Source organism: Acartia tonsa, chromosome 12, assembly GCF_053477335.1.
Source record: "Acartia tonsa isolate MP-2025a chromosome 12, ASM5347733v1, whole genome shotgun sequence".
Classification (NCBI taxonomy): domain Eukaryota; kingdom Metazoa; phylum Arthropoda; class Copepoda; order Calanoida; family Acartiidae; genus Acartia; species Acartia tonsa.
This window is the reverse complement of record NC_137271.1, coordinates 2,812,989-2,829,262: the sequence shown is the minus strand read 5'-3', so window position 1 is coordinate 2,829,262 and position 16,274 is coordinate 2,812,989. Positions and strand designations below refer to the sequence as shown.

Below are 16,274 nucleotides of genomic sequence, written 5' to 3'. Positions count from 1 at the left end.
AATCTACAGAAGGGGTAGGTAATTTTTTATATTATCATTGGGCTGTATGTTAATTTATCGGTCATTATACCTTTAGATCCCTAAGAGAAGCCGCACTTCAAAAAAGCTAAAATACCTCGCTTCCAATCTTAACCGTGGCTCCCTTCCATAGCTGGAGGTCTGACCGCTGCAGTTCTTTGGAGACCAGGGAGTAAAACTCAAGAGTCGGGCCCAAACCTGTTCCAACTTCACCCTCGTATTGGATTTCTGTAGAATAGAATATTATTTAAGTAAAAGAATAGAGGGGGCATAAGCTATATATAACCACAGAGCGGGGACTTTGTCTTGATTTTGTGTTGAGTCTTTAAAATCAGCTAATAATGTCGAAAATAGAAACAAACAAACTACAAAAGAGCAAAAAGCAATTTGCTAGCATACGAAAAGGGTCTCCACCTCTTGGGGTATGTAGATGTCTGGATTATCATCTATATTAATTAATCTATCTATTTATTTAATCAACTTACCAATTAAAGATCTTGAAGAAGCAAGTTCAGCCATCAACTGTTCCCCTTGTTTCAAGATTGTCTCTCTATAAATAATTTACTTGATGTTTTTTTCAGATTTATTTTTGAAAGCCAAATTTTTATACATATAATAAAACACTAATCATAATACAATAAATAACTGGCGGCTACGTGCACTTAATTTTAAATTTTAAAATTAAAAATTTTGTGGGAGGATCTTTTTTTTAAGGGTAATTTGTGTTAACAGTTTGCTGGAATCCCCCACTAAAATAGTGATAAACCTTCCTATGAACTAAATGAAGCTTAACTTTAAAAGGAGAATTATATCAATTCAGCGGTTAGCGAGATCCTTCGGTACATACAGATACAGACCACAGGTAGAGGGTGAAGTACATTATATTATAAAATCTTACATGACAACGGAAATCTTCACACAAGAAAATTCAGACGTATATCTTAACTAAAAGTAGAGCTTAATTTACCTTGAAATAACCCGTTTCTTTCTATCCAGCTCTGGATTAACTCGTTCCTGTGTATCTGTGACTGCTAGGTCAGGCGCAGCTTCCAGCAGACGTGACAAAGCCCTAAAAAATTAGGTAGAACATTATCTGGACGTTTGTTCGCTTGTCTGTCTTTCTATCATCTACCTATATGTCTGTTTATCTGTCTATTCTATACACCCATCTATCTATCTATCTATAAATTTTTAATATATCTATCTTAGATATATTTGTTTTAATCTGGCTGTATGCAGGGAGGGAGGGGACATTGATCTGTTTATTACACTAGTCCCCAATGTTTTATAATAACGTTTGCTTATTCGTCGGGGATTTAGTGAATTTTTATTAGTTGCTTCAGTTGAGTGTCCAAACGTTTTAATCCCTAATTGTAATCTACAGAAAAGGTAAATTTGTGTTTCATCATTGGGGATGAACATCAATTTATCAGCCATTGTCTTATCCCTTTATGTCCACTTGTCCGTTCTGTCTATCTGATTATCTGTCTGTCTGTCTAATCCATATATTTCCGTCAATATGTTCTTTCTTTATAATGGTACCCAAAGTTTTATAACCACGTTATCCAATTCGTTTGCTCAAAAACTTTTGGTATCTGTCTATCTATCTATCTACATGTCTATTATTCCATCTGTCTGTCTGTCCGTCTATCAATCTAATAAGGGGGGGGGGGGGGTTTGACACATTTGCGTAAACAGTGAGTATAGGCTTTATCTTTGGACTGAGAGGATAGGTTATTAGGGATAAAATCATTCTTATATGATGAATTTTCCCAAGTTTTAAGATTTTTTGGATAGGCCTCCAAGTTAAGGAGCTGCAGGCCTCCATGTCCTCTCTGTACAGGTAAAAATTAAATTTTTTTTTTTTTAAGAGTTAGAAGTCAACCTATGAAACAAAATATGCATATTTTTAAATGTTATTCACATATTTGAAGAAAAAAAATGCATATTTTGTTTCATAAGTTGACTTCAAACTCTTCAAATTTTTTTTTTTTTTATAATTTTTACCTGTACAGAAAATCTTGAAACTTGGGAAAATTCATCATATAGGAATGATTTTATCCCTAATAACCTATCCTCTCAGTCCAAAGATAAAGCCTATACTCACTGTTTACGCAAATGTGTCAAAACCCCCCCCCCCTTTAATCAATCAATGTACCAATCTATATTTTTATATCTGTCTATCAATCTATCTTTATATCAATCTACTTATCTATCTTTGATATTTATGTTTTACTAGCTATCTAGGTATATATCTATCCTGTCCATCTATCTATCTACCAACCTGTCTCTATCGAATGAAGTAACATAGAATAACAATTGTCTTGTCTCGAAGGGGAACAGGAAGGGACAGTTCATTTCTATTTCCTGTCTGTCTATCTATATATCAATTAATCTATTTATACATATCTATCTATCTATCTACCAACCTGTCTCTATCGAATGAAGTAACATAGAATAACAATTGTCTAGTCTCGAAGGGGAAGAGGAAGGGACAGTTCATTCCAATTTCCTTGAGCCACTGAGGTAGGTTGCTGGTCATAATTATGATTGGGTCCTGCAGCTGGCGGTTCATCTTGGCCGTCAGCTTGCTGTTGATAAATTCATTCACTGATAGAATATTCCTAAACAATTCAAACATAAATTATAATATATTACAGGGACTAGGAAATGTGATTCTGCCAAACAATTCAAAGTGAAAATTTCCCCTCAACCCCACACCCCTTATTTCTCCCCTTCTTACCCACTTCCCGTCAGCTAAATCAAAAACAAGTTTTACAAAATCTCTACGCCAACAATATATCTTATTTTTGGCAATTTCTAATGGAATTAATTGGCTGAATCACAGCCCCTGTATACAAATGTACAATTAATGTTTAACTGATGAAATATTAATAATCATCTATATTTAAAACTATATTAGGTAAATAGATATCTATTTCTCAAACTATATTATTTAGTTATCTATATACTAGCGGCTGTGCCCCTAGAGGCCTCTGGGGGCATTTGAGGAGGGGGGAGTTGAATTTATAAGACAATTTTTATTATAGATTTAAAAAGAATTTTTTTTTGGGGGGGAGGGGTGTAGAGGGTATACCAGAATCTGTTCAAAGCCCTCAGATTATCAATCTATATTCTATATATCTATCTATCTATATAATCTATAATCTATCTATCTATACCTTGATCTAGTCCCCGGGTAGAGGGTATACCAGAATCTGTTCAAAGCCCAGAGAATCTTCAATAGGCTCAACACATCTGAACTTGGATCCTAAAATGAAAAAAATATTTAAAATATAGTTCTCACAATATTTTCAAGATAGATGACTTTTTTTCATCTTTGAGAACTTAGGCGAAGATTAATTCAACTTACATTGACGTTTCTCTGAATATATCCTATAGTCTGAAAACATTCCTTATTGCAATGGATATATTATTACTTGGATGTTGCGCTAGATTTTTATGTACTCTAATAAAGTGATAATCACAGCTGGCTAAAATAACAATACCCCCATCCAAACCCTTTGCTTCATCTACTACTGAACGAATAAACTGACCTATAAATAAGGTCCATGTTGGCAGCCTAAATTGACGAAATTTTTTTTCCTGTCAATATATCCATGCATATCCTAAGAAATCTTACTATTTAGGGCTGCCTTATACGTACGAAATGACCTTTTATAACAAAATATGTACATTACTTAACCAATAACGTGGTCAGATTGTGTTATTATTGGTCCAATAAAAGGATTATGTACCTGCTGTAAGAATTCTCTGGGTAGTTTATCATCCAGGAAGTGGATGAGCGGGTTTTGTCTCTCTGGGACAGTTCCATCAGTCCACAGTTCATCTGGTGCCTTTCTCTTCGTCTGTCCTTTCCCTCCTTTACCCTGAGAAAAGAAATGATGCGTTAAAAAATAGTTATATATTGTATCGTGTTATAGAAAGTTTTTCCGCCGACAGTGATATGAAAAATTATAACATTAAGTTTTGCTGACCCAAATAGGGTTAAAGACACGGGACAGTAAAAACTATATTCCTTTATTTCAAAAGGCAAAAAAATTGGGGATCTAAAGTAATAAGATAATGGCCCCTTTTGTAGACTTAAATTAGTGGTTAAAACGTTTAGACTTAATGAACTAACTAATCTATAAACAATCAAAATTCAATAGTCGCCAAAGTTGTTAGGCCAACGAATAAGAAAGTGTTGTCATAGAACTGATGTATTAAGCAACTCAAGACTCAACCCTCCCTGAAAAACAAATACCTTTTTGCTGGCTGAATCAGACTTGTGTTTTCCTGACTGGCTGCCGGAGGATTTACCAGGAGTACTGGAATCTGTTGCTGGCCTAGATATACAGATATTTAGATAGATAGATAGACAGACAGGCAGACTAGCTACCGGAGGATTTACCAGAAGTACTCGAATCTGTTGCTGACCTAGATACATAGATAGACGACAAAGAGAGCTATACTAACATAATATTCAGAGGGGCTTGAAAAATAATCTATAAATTGATTAGTTGGTTTCTATAATGTTTTTAGAAAGTTGATAAGATAACATTGTTAAAAAACTTTGGGTGCCAGTGTAATTTACTGTCCCCATTACCCTCCCTCCCTGGAATTTACCTGTAGTAGATAGTATGAATTCTAGCCCATACCCCTGGGCTACCCAGCATACTACTGGCGCCGCCTCTCGTGTCTGAATCACTGTCGTCTGTTTGTCCAGTATTCTGAAAATAAATTAATGATTTAAAAAAACCATAAGCTTAACATAACTATACTTATATTAAAGTAACAGGATACCTGTCAGTAAGATCTAAATGACCAATATGGTTCTCCTTTACAGTGAAGCTTCTAATAGGTTCAGGAAATGTTTAAAACTATTTTGGGGGAGGGTGCCTCGAAACTCCCCAAAAAATACCCCATCATATTTATTTAAGATGTCCTCACGAGTGTCCAAATAAAGGTTCTTTTTAAATATCTTACTATTATGTTTCCATATTATAAAAATACAATAATTTTTGGTCCATAAATCACTAAATATGACATTTAATTTTATGCAATTAAAAAAATCCAGATTTATGTAAACAAGGATGACAACATCCATAAGTAGCGAAGCATAAACAATTAAATAAGAATTTAGATATTAGTTTACAAAAGCATGTATATTAGGAAAAAATCACGAAACCTTTTCAACATTTGTTTTTAATTTCTTAATATTTATTTATATTTCAGTACTATGACTAACAGACTGACGGTTAAAATAAATTACATACTGGATGCTCAGAACAACGGAAAATTTAATTTTGATATTTTAAACTACAAAAATTTTAAAAAAGGACCATAAACACCAAAGATATGAAGAAAAATGTGAAAAATATAAAAATAGCCAAAAACCTGCAAGAAGGCAGTCTGACCGCCATTGATGTATTCTTGAAGCGAAAGGAAATTTAATTTTGATATCTATAACTGAAAAACTTTGGAAATTGGGCCATAAACACCAAAGGTATGGAGAAAAATGTAAAAAATACAAAAATAGCCTAAAACCTGCTTAAAGGCAGTCTGACCGTCATAGTTGTTTTCTTAAAACGAAAGGAAATTTAATTTTGATTCTATAACTGAAAAAATTTTGGAAATCGGACCATAAACACCAAAGATATGGAGAAAAATGTGAAAAATACAAAAATAGCCTAAAACCTGCTTAAAAATGGTCCTATCGCCATTGATGTTTTTAATTGTGCTCCTTGATAATGGGAATGTTGTAAAAAAATTTCAGCCTTTTATCTTTTATAGGAGCCGAGAAAATCACGTTTCCCCTAAACTAAGACGGACATTTTAAATTATAGAGTAGCTTCGCTACTAATAAAAATGCCCAAAAAGTATTGTTTCTTTCAGTGGGAAAGAGACATTAATATGAAGTAGTTTCGCATAAAAAAAAACTATATTAGAAGAGCCTAAAACTACTTACTGGTCCTCCAAACTGTTGAACAGCCTGGTAAACTGTCATATCACGGGGCAATCTGTTTTCACCGATCAAAAACTCCAACCTAAATCAATAGAAAAATTTTAGGCTATATCTAAATAATTGATAAATAGAGGTTGGGAGAGCGGTATAGAATCGTACTATTCTTGTTAAACCTTGCAAGAGGATTTTAATACAAATAAAATTTTAGTTTATACATTTCTTTCTTCAATATAACAGGCATATTTGTCTGTATTTAAATGTTTTTAATAGAGAGCTTTTCGTGGATATTAAAATGAAAAAATACAAGATCAAAGCAACTTTAGTTTGCCTCTAGGCGAAGACGACCCAGGCTAACAAAACTGGAATTTACTTCATGTTTTTATTTTAACATTCGTGAAAAATTGTCTGTAATAGGATGCTATACATAATTTTTCAGAACAACTGAGATCCAGTTCTAATCCATCGGATCTTAATCGGATTCAAATCCATACTGGAAAGATGTCATACCTTTGTGATGTCTCATTATTTCTTTCTCTGTTTGTATTATTCAATGTATCCTCTGAGCCACCTTCGTCTGACATATCATCATCATCTGAACCTAGAATAAGTAAGAGGATGTGTGTCTGTCTGTATAGTACTAGGATGGGTATCTGTCTGTCTGTATTATTTAATGTATCCTCTGAGCCTCCTTCGTCAGACATATCATCATCATCTGATCCTAGAATAAGTAACAGGATGTGTGTCTATCTGTCTGTATTATTCAATGTATCCTCTGATCCACCTTCGTCTGACATATCATCATCATCTGATCCTAGAATAAGTAACAGGATGTGTGTCTGTCTATTTGTATTATTAAATGTATCCTCTGATCTACCTTCGTCAGACATATCATCATCATCTGAACCTAGAATAAGTAACAGGATGTGTGTCTGTCTATTTGTATTATTAAATGTATCCTCTGATCCACCTTCGTCTGACATACCATCATCATCTGAACCTAGAATAAGTAACAGGATGTGTGTCTGTCTATTTGTATTATTAAATGTATCCTCTGATCTACCTTCGTCAGACATATCATCATCATCTGATCCTAGAATAAGTAACAGGATGTGTGTCTGTCTGTATAGTACTAGGATGTGTGTCTGTCTGTTTGTATTATTCAATGTATTCTCTGAACCTCCTTCGTCTGACATATCATCATCATCTGAACCTAGAATAAGTAACAGGATGTCTGTTTGTCTGTCTGTCTAAAGCTTAAGATCTCGCTGACTGCAGAACCAATATAGTTCTTCTTCACAACAGAGTTGGTAAAAAACCATTTAAAAAAAAGAATAAACCACTTTGGTTTTTTAACAATATCCAAATTATAGTATTCTAATTTAGTATAAAGTTAATTATCAGTATATTTTATATATCTGTATGTCTCTATTTCACTGTGTCTACTGTTGTATGCTATTAGATATAATTACCAAAGTACAAGATTTAAACTATTAAAAGAATTTTATATCAGGTATTTAGGTTTTTGACACTTATTTACCGTATTATTTACATTTAAAAAGATATAACTGGAAAGATAGGCCTTTGTATAAATATTTTTTTAAAAACCATCCCCAACTTTTTTTTTTTTTTTTTTTTTTTAAGCTTGTTTTTTTTGGTTTAAACCATGTGTTTTTTTTAATGCCAACCATGCTTCACAATGACGGTTCTTATTTTAAGTCCAGGGAAGGTTTAGAGCTATTTAGGGTGAAGGTAGCTCATTCCACCCTAGAAAAATCGCCCAAAAGCTTCAGGGTGATTTACCACTATGGACTTAGTATTATATAAAGTAACCCTTTAAATTTACCATTATACTGATGAATACCCTTAATAAAAGTACCCCCAATAAACTATCTATCTATGTATACCTGAATCTTTATCACTAGGTTTACCATAGCCTCTAGTGACCAGATATCTTTCAATGGCCTGTACAAGGGCTAGAGGGTCAATACCCTTCATAAAAGTACCCCCTAATACTCTATCTATCTATCTATATATACCCTTCATAAAAGTACCCCCTAATACTCTACCTATCTATCTATGTATACCTGAATCTTTATCACTAGGTTTACCATAGCCTCTAGTGACCAGATATCTTTCAATGGCCTGTACAAGAGCTAGTTGGTCAATACCCTTCATAAAAGTACCCCCTAATACTCTATCTATCTATATATACCCTTCATAAAAGTACCCCCTAATAGTCAACCTATCTATTTATGTATACCTGAATCTTTATCACTAGGTTTACCATAACCTCGTGTGACCAGATATCTTTCAATGGCCTGTACAAGGGCTAGAGTCCCCATACCCTTCATAAAATACCCCCTAATGCTCTATCTATCTATCTATCTCTATACCTGAATCTTTATCACTGGGTTTACCATAGCCCCTAGTGACCAGATATCTTTCAATGGCCTGTACAAGGGCCAAGGGGTCAATTTTGACGAGGCCCCCCTTCCACGACTTCAGACTGGTGCACTCTGGGTGTCTCTGAAAATAAATTTATTCGTCAGTGTTGGATCTAGCATATAAATAATAATTATGCATTTTTGGGCATTTTGAAAATTAAAACAAAAATGAAAGCATCCTACCTAAATCAAATAAGAATAAAATGACAACAGTACATAAATGACATATTACCCATAAGTTAATGTTTTTATAACACGATAACAAATAATGGACTTGATTTAATAGATGCTGTGCTTATAACATTGTGATTTGTTGTCATAGTAACCATTATTCCAAAAATCAGATGAATAGTATACCTCATGAGGTATATCATGACAAAATTGCTGTAAAAAGTTAAAAATTAACATGTTCAAATTGGACGTACAAACATTTTGGTAACGATTATAGAGCTGCTAAGCTTTATAAATCGTACCTAACTACTACAGGAATCACCATGCCAAGTTTGAAATCGATAGAACAATTATAACATGCCTAAACTAACGACAACAGCTTTCCGCTACAGACGGACTGACTGACCCTAATTATAGAAAAGCGTCGATTTTTAAAATGTCTGAGATTTTATTGCTATGAATATAAATTGTACCTGAAGAGAACACTTGAGATGATGTGTCTTGAAAAATTTGAGTGTAGAACCCGCACTACGTAGGCCTGGGGGTCCAATATCATACATCTAAATAGATAGACGATAATACAAAAAAAAGATGGGAAAAGTTCATCGCATTCCTATTTACTTTTGTGACAGATAGAAGGCAGGTATTTAGACTGCAAAAAGATTAAAAATTCGGTACCTTGAAGGGGAATTTTTCTAATTGATTGAACTAGCAATCATATTTGTGAGTATAATTTTAGAAGATAGTAAGGCAGATAGCTAGAGAGCAAGAAGATAAATACCTTTATTTGAAATTGTTTCAAATGATAGTTTAATGCATTTATTTTAGTAATAGACATTATTTAGGAAGATAGATAGATAATTAGGTACCTTCATGATGGAAATATATGAAGATAGAAAATTGGAAATAATGAACACAAGCTAAGCTTTTTGATAGATAGAAGGAAGATAGCTAGATAGCAAGAAGGTAGAAAATTGGGTTCTTTGATACAGAATTGCTTCGAATAATAAGCTTAAACATAGTGGTAGAAAGAAGGAAGATAGCTAGATAGCAAGAAGATAGAAAATTGTGTACCTTGATGGGGAATTGTTCCAAATGATTGACACAGGCATTCAACTTTGTGATGAGCAGAGAAAATTTGGCCACGAGATCAGGATCCAAGTTCACCTCGGCATCCACGCTGCAAAATAAAAGATAGAAAATTAGATGTCTTGGTAGAAAATGTTAAGTAAGAGATATTAAATTAATACTAAAAAATTAAGATTATATATTGAAAAGGGAGGGCGCGGGTGTGACACTTTTGGAACTAAAACTAAAAGTCAACTTAAAAAATGATTTCCAGCACTTAAATTTGGCATGGTAGTTGCTTTAAAGAGGTATAATGTGGAACTGTGAGGAAACGGCGCCGAAACCGCCGTTCTCGTCGAAAACCACAGTTTCCCGGGAATATTTTTTTTTGCCTTTTCTCGACAATTTACCTATACAATTCAAATCATTTTATATCATTAAAAAATATTTAATTTTACCTTTTTGGAGATCCAACAAAAACATGGAGGAATGTCCTCACACGAGTCATCCTTCCCACATCATGATCCTAGATAGATAGATAGATAACTAGGTATCTAGATAGTTAATAGCTATTTAGACAGATAGACCCTAAATTAAAAAACAAGGAATGTATACCTAACTATTTATATTCTCAGAGAATTGTGTTTAATTAAAGTAAAGATTTTAAAACAGAATAAAAGGATATGTAAATGGAAGATAATTAATTGAAAATAATCCAGACAAGATATATAATTAGCAGGGTTGGCAATCCGCCCAATTTTTGGGGCCGGATTCTGATTTATACAAAAATCCGCCAAAAAAAAAGTTGCTTGCGGATTCTAGCAATATTTTTAAGGATGTCTTTATAAATAAAAAAAATTCTTGCCCCTATAGCGGCCATTTTTGGACCCTTACTTAACTTAACATAACCTAAAATAAGCATTAAAAGCTTTTTTGAAATTAAATACAAAAAAATTCTATGCTACCCATCATTTTACTTGTAGTTAGGAAACAATGAAATCCTTTTTTGGTCGGATTAGAATTGTCAACCCTCATAATTAGACACTATAGTTGGATATCAAGTAGATATAAAATGTGTACCATACCTGACCAGAGGTCTGGGTCGTGTTATGGGAAGGATGAGTGAGAGTTGCATTGTCTGGCCGAGATAAGTAGGTCAACAGGCTAGCTACCAGTCCACTCTGACATACCTAGATATAGATATAACATAGATAGATAGATAGGTAGGTCAACAGGCTAGCTACCAGTCCACTCTGACATACCTAGATATAGATATAATATAGATAGATAGATAGGTAGGTCAACAGGCTAGCTACTAGTCCACTCTGACATACCTAGATATAGATATAATATAGATAGATAGATAGGTCAACAGGCTAGTTACTAGTCCACTCTGACATACCTAGATATAGATATAATATAGATAGATAGATAGGTAGGTCAACAGGCTAGCTACCAGTCCACTCTGACATACCTAGATATAGATATAATATAGATAGATTATTCAACAATCATGCGTTGCTACCAGTCCAAAATATTCCTAGATAATAAGAGGTTAACTCACAAACAAAATATGAATTTTACATATTTATTCAAAAATTACAAATTGTTTGCTCTCTCCAGATGCCAATATAAAACAAACATCAAAAATAATGGATTTCTAAAAATAATTTGGAAGATTTTTTTGTTCATATTATTTCCAAAATAAATAGGTACCTATTAAATATCAAGAGATAGCAGGACTAGAATTTAATAATTACAATATAAATAGATAAGTCAAAAGGCTACCACTATTTAATTCACTTTCTTCTTTTTAGAAGTACATGTAATTTTATGAATCGACTCATTAAAAATTATCATAAAAAGCTGACTATCACTTGAAGTTTAAAACTTTGGTTTTTCCATTAATACACAAAATTACACCTTCTGTAAACCTTTGGACATTCGACTTAATGAACCAACTAATCCAAATTCAAAAATTATTATAAATCTAAAAACTAGTATAATTAACAGCCCATTGTCCCCTTCCTCCCTGAATTGTGGTACTAACCTCAAATGGTGAAATATCATTTTCCACAAGGATGGACTGAATTTCCTTCAAACATCTTTCTCCGTTCTGAGGCTTCTTGGTCAGGTGATCAACCTGAATATTTTTGGTTGGATCAGAATAATTGGTGAAAAATTTAGGACATAAGAATTTTCAATACCTGATTACATTTGGGGACTGTTGATAACAACAAGGGGCCGGTTCTTTATGGCACTTATGACAAAGCAGCAAGGATACAACTTTTAACGTCTTTAGTTCTTGCCAAGATTTGAACCCACCACCTGTCCAACGATGAGCGGATACGATACGTGTGACGCTAAAGGGATCTAACTAAAGGGATAAGACAATGGCCGATAAATTGATGTACATCCCCAATGATGATACACAAATGAAATTGACTCTCTGTAAATTAAAATTAGTGGTTGAAATTTTTGCACACTCAACTAAATAAACTAACAAATCAAAATTTAATTAAAGTCCCCACGGTTTGTAAGCCAACTAATAAGAAAACGTTATTATAAAACTTTGGGGACTGGTGTAATATAATAAAGAAGGATATGGCACCTGTGCTGAAAGTCTGCGTAGTATTGTGAGGGCTGGGTGCCGGGAGCCAAGCGACTCTTTGAAATTTTCTTCCAGTAACTTCTGGGCCTCGTTTCTTACCCATACCTAGAGTTATTTAGATTTTGTTGTCATGATTACATAATAGTTATTTATCGATTAGTACTTATAGACAACTTTCCGCGGCTATTGAAATAAACAATTATTTATAGTAAAACTAGTTTTGTTAACTCCCAATTGGTATTAATTCTATGAATTTTATTTTAATATTAGTGGAAAATTGACTGTAATACGATGCCATACATGCTTTTTCTGTTTGGTTGAGAAGTGAGAATCAGTTCTAATCCAGCGGATATTAATCGGTTTCGAAGCCATATTGAAATAAAACATTCTTAAACTTAGGAATGAGAAACAAACATAGGAATATTTTTGATATAAGTCCAATTTTAAGTTTCAGATAGATAAATAATAGATATTCAGATACAGATAGATAGATAAATAGATACTTAGATAAGGATGGATAGATAGATACATTAACTTCGTTTCTTACCCATACCTAAAGTAATTTAGGATAAACAAATTAAATAGATAGATAAAAAGTAGGGTTAGGCCGGAAATCCGGTTTGGCCTGATATCCGACCATTTTCAATATCCGGCCGGATACCGTATATCCGGTTGATCTATAATGCCGGATATCCGGTCTGATATCTGATAGTTTGCCGGATATCGGGCCATTTTCAACATCCGGCCCAACCCTAATAAAAAGCAGGGGCTGCTTTTCAGCCAATTAATTCCATTTGAAATTGCCGAAAATTAAATATTTTGTTGACGTAGAGTTGGCGTAAAACTTGTTTTTGTTTTGTTTAACTTAAGGAAAGTGGTCAAGGAGGGGTTGAGAAAAAAGGGAAGGGGGTTGTGGGGGAAATTTTTACTTAAAATTGTTTGTCAGAATCACATTCCCTTTTCCCTGGCTAAATAGATAGAACAAGATATTTAATAGAATGATAGGTATATGATGTTGCTATGTCCTGGGAAGGTTAATAACTATTTTGAGGGAGGGTACAACCTCCCTTCTAAGAGAAATCACCCCCAGAAACGAAATATCAAAAACAAATATTAAAGGGCCGCTGGAAAAATGAATAAAAACAGCTGATCTTAACATAGACAAATTATTACACAACTTAGTTATTTCATAAGGAAATATTTTATGTGCCTCTAGAGGCTTTTAGGGGCGTAGCCGCTAGTAGAAAGTTAAATATTTGCATACCTAAACTTTTTCACTAGTTTGAGAGTGTGTAGGCATAGTTATAGACTTAATACAGATAGATAGATATATAGATACATATAAGTAGATAGATAGATAGACATACCTTAACTTTTTCTCTAGTTTGAGAATGTGTAGGCATAGTTATAGACTTACTACAGATAGATAGATATATAGATACATAAAAGTAGATAGATAGATAGACATACCTTAACTTTTTCTCTAGTTTGAGAATGTGTAGGCATAGTTATAGACTTACTACAGATAGATAGATATATAGATACATATAAGTAGATAGATAGATAGATATACCTTAACTTTTTCTCTAGTTTGAGAATGTGTAGGCATAGTTATAGACTTACTACAGATAGATAGATATATAGATACATATAAGTAGATAGATAGATAGATATACCTTAACTTTTTCTCTAGTTTGAGAATGTGTAGGCATAGTTATTGAACTAGTTGGGGTTGTCTCCTGATGACTTGTAGATCTGAAAACAGTAAGTATTCAATTAATGGAGTAATTTTGTCTGTGCGACTGCGTACGTTAGTCTGCCAAAGTACATACCGATAGTACAACGACTGAAATTTTATCATTATTATAATGTTAAAACAAGGATTATAACACCAATTAAAGCGAAGGCCTGGGCTTGCAAAAGTGTTACTAATTTTATGATAATTTATTCTTAAAAAGTTTTCAAAAATTCAATGCGAGACACGATTTTTTAGTACGACTGAGAACCGGTTCCAATCCAGCGGATATTAATCAGTTTAAAAGGCATACTGAAAAAAACAGTTATTACCTTCCCCATTTCACAGGGTTCAGGGAGGAGAACAGAGATGAAGCTGAACTCAAACGGGATCTAAACAAGAAAAAGAATTGAAAATGTCCCTTAAGATCTCGGTAATTACTGAACTGATCGGATTCTACTCTTCAGGGTATATACCTATTGGTCCTGTGGTGGTTTTAAGCTATTTTCTTGGGGGATGGGAAACCCGGCCCCAACCCCCCAAAAACAATTTACGAATATTTGCGATCCATTCGCATTTTCAGCTGAGTAGGTAATAGAAGATGTAATTATACCTCTTGGGGCAAAGCCTCTAGAGGCTAGGGGCGAAGCCGCTAGTATAGAATATAAAGGAGTAAGGTATTTCTGTCCAAGATTTCGATTTCTACTTTCATTTTATAGGCCCTTGGAATGTAAAAGTATTAAGAAACATGTTTTTATTGTTGAAATCCTTGAATAAAAGATTTCTATACCGCCAAAAGCTGAAAGAAATCGAACATTCCCCAACTAACAATGACAATTTCCCTTTCTGTACATTAAAATTATTGGTTGAAACGTTTGAACACTGCTAGTTTGAACAATCAAGATTTAATTAGTCTTCGAAACGTAAGCCAGCGAATGAGAGATTGTGTTTTGTGGCCTGTAAAATATACAATTCAATGCCCTTTTCCTTTTAATTTTGTATTTAATATTAGGATAGGTTAAATAGAAGAGAACTAAGTTTGCTTACCTTCTACCCGCAGGTGTACTTGAACTAGACTTTGACATAGCTCCGCTGCCACCGGCCGCGGACGCGTTGGCCGCGCCAGAACCGCTTCCCGACGCGGACAATAGGATAGGGGTGAGACCGGGTGTGTTCCGCAACTCCTCGCGTGAGAGTCCACCGCTGGATTTTCTAGAAAATCTAGGATTGAAATATTATAGTATCATGGGTTACATTAAATTCAAAGAGTAAACGGGGCATGAGCTATAAGTAACAAAGACCCGATTTTGTGTTGGTTATTTGAAATCAGCTAATAGCGTCGGAAATATAAACACAGAAAGCAATTTGGTAGCAGAAGTAAAGGGTCTCCATCATCACTTGAGCAAGGTGATTGTCTGGATTAAACAAACATCTTTACATTTATTTGGTTTATAATCAGGGATGGCAATCCATGGAATTTTTCGCAAAATTGTCAAAATATTGGCGGATTAATCCGATTAGGATTCGTATTGGTATTGCCTGCCCATTAAAGCTAAACGAAGAGATTTATTATTACTTAGACCTTACACCAGGTTATCATAGTGAATCTTTTACATATCTAAAATGACGATCCCCCAAATATCCCTTTCACCCTATTCCCTCCCCTCCAACTGAATGGACGAACTGACCCATAAGCCAGTATAATTAACAGTCAAATAACCTTCTTTTCCGAGTCAAACATTTGTTAAAATAATCCTCGTTACCTGGATGATTTCCTACTGTTATTTCTCTTTCTCTTCAGCATATCCGACAATCTCATGGGCGTAGAACTTGACTGCTGTACCGTCGAGCCAGCTGCGGGACTCGCATCCGGCGAATCACGGCTGCTGCCCACGGAGTCAGTGAGATCATGGCCGGCCAGATCGATAGCCGCATCAACCGCGGCAGAATCTGTGGATGGACTGGCGGTGTTACCCGCGCTGCGGCGAGTGCGCAGGTGCTCGGGGAATATGTTGGCGAAACTGGAGCCTGGAATGGTCCAAGACCTGCCCGGATGGGGAGGGGGTGGAGTAACACCTCCCGCACCCCCTGGGGTACTACCACTAGTAGAATGGTGGTGCAATGCCGCGTGCTGGCTATGGGCATGACTATGACTGAGGAATAAAAGATACTTTAACATTTTAGATTATGTAGAGAAGAGTTATTTTACTTTTTTTCGTAGATTTAAAAAATACATATTTTTAGTTTATTAGGCATGAA

At 34.4% G+C, this 16,274-nt stretch overlaps 2 protein-coding genes across 9 annotated transcripts in view; one reads left to right on the top strand and one right to left on the bottom strand.

Annotated features, from left to right (window-relative positions):
* Window positions 1-16,274, top strand: part of LOC145334086 (isocitrate dehydrogenase [NADP]-like) — a 341,086-nt gene that overhangs the window by 210,572 nt on the left and 114,240 nt on the right. The window lies entirely within an intron of this gene.
* Window positions 1-16,274, bottom strand: part of ctrip (E3 ubiquitin-protein ligase ctrip) — a 40,375-nt gene that overhangs the window by 9,639 nt on the left and 14,462 nt on the right. For 6 of the 8 annotated variants that reach the window (XR_013884714.1, XR_013884715.1, XR_013884716.1 and 3 more), the window contains 22 exons: window positions 15,779-16,171; window positions 15,063-15,236; window positions 14,348-14,407; window positions 13,957-14,035; window positions 12,816-12,833; window positions 12,281-12,367; window positions 11,720-11,812; window positions 10,755-10,859; window positions 10,128-10,195; window positions 9,676-9,781; window positions 9,075-9,161; window positions 8,380-8,512; window positions 6,494-6,584; window positions 5,990-6,068; window positions 4,648-4,751; window positions 4,286-4,367; window positions 3,777-3,908; window positions 3,201-3,289; window positions 2,448-2,642; window positions 986-1,087; window positions 504-568; window positions 116-246 (listed from right to left, as the gene is read on the bottom strand). Coding sequence is in view for 5 of the 8 variants with exons in the window: in XM_080179407.1 (XP_080035533.1) it covers window positions 116-246; window positions 504-568; window positions 986-1,087; window positions 2,448-2,642; window positions 3,201-3,289; window positions 3,777-3,908; window positions 4,286-4,367; window positions 4,648-4,751; window positions 5,990-6,068; window positions 6,494-6,584; window positions 8,380-8,512; window positions 9,075-9,161; window positions 9,676-9,781; window positions 10,128-10,195; window positions 10,755-10,859; window positions 11,720-11,812; window positions 12,281-12,367; window positions 12,816-12,833; window positions 13,957-14,035; window positions 14,348-14,407; window positions 15,063-15,236; window positions 15,779-16,171 (2,473 nt within the window). In the remaining 3 variants the exon portion in view is untranslated. Of the gene's footprint in view, window positions 1-115; window positions 247-503; window positions 569-985; window positions 1,088-2,447; window positions 2,643-3,200; window positions 3,290-3,776; window positions 3,909-4,285; window positions 4,368-4,647; window positions 4,752-5,989; window positions 6,069-6,493; window positions 6,585-8,379; window positions 8,513-9,074; window positions 9,162-9,675; window positions 9,782-10,127; window positions 10,196-10,754; window positions 10,860-11,719; window positions 11,813-12,280; window positions 12,386-12,815; window positions 12,834-13,956; window positions 14,036-14,347; window positions 14,408-15,062; window positions 15,237-15,778; window positions 16,172-16,274 lie in introns of all 8 variants that reach the window. The other 2 variants (XM_080179409.1, XM_080179408.1) reach the window with 2 other exon arrangements.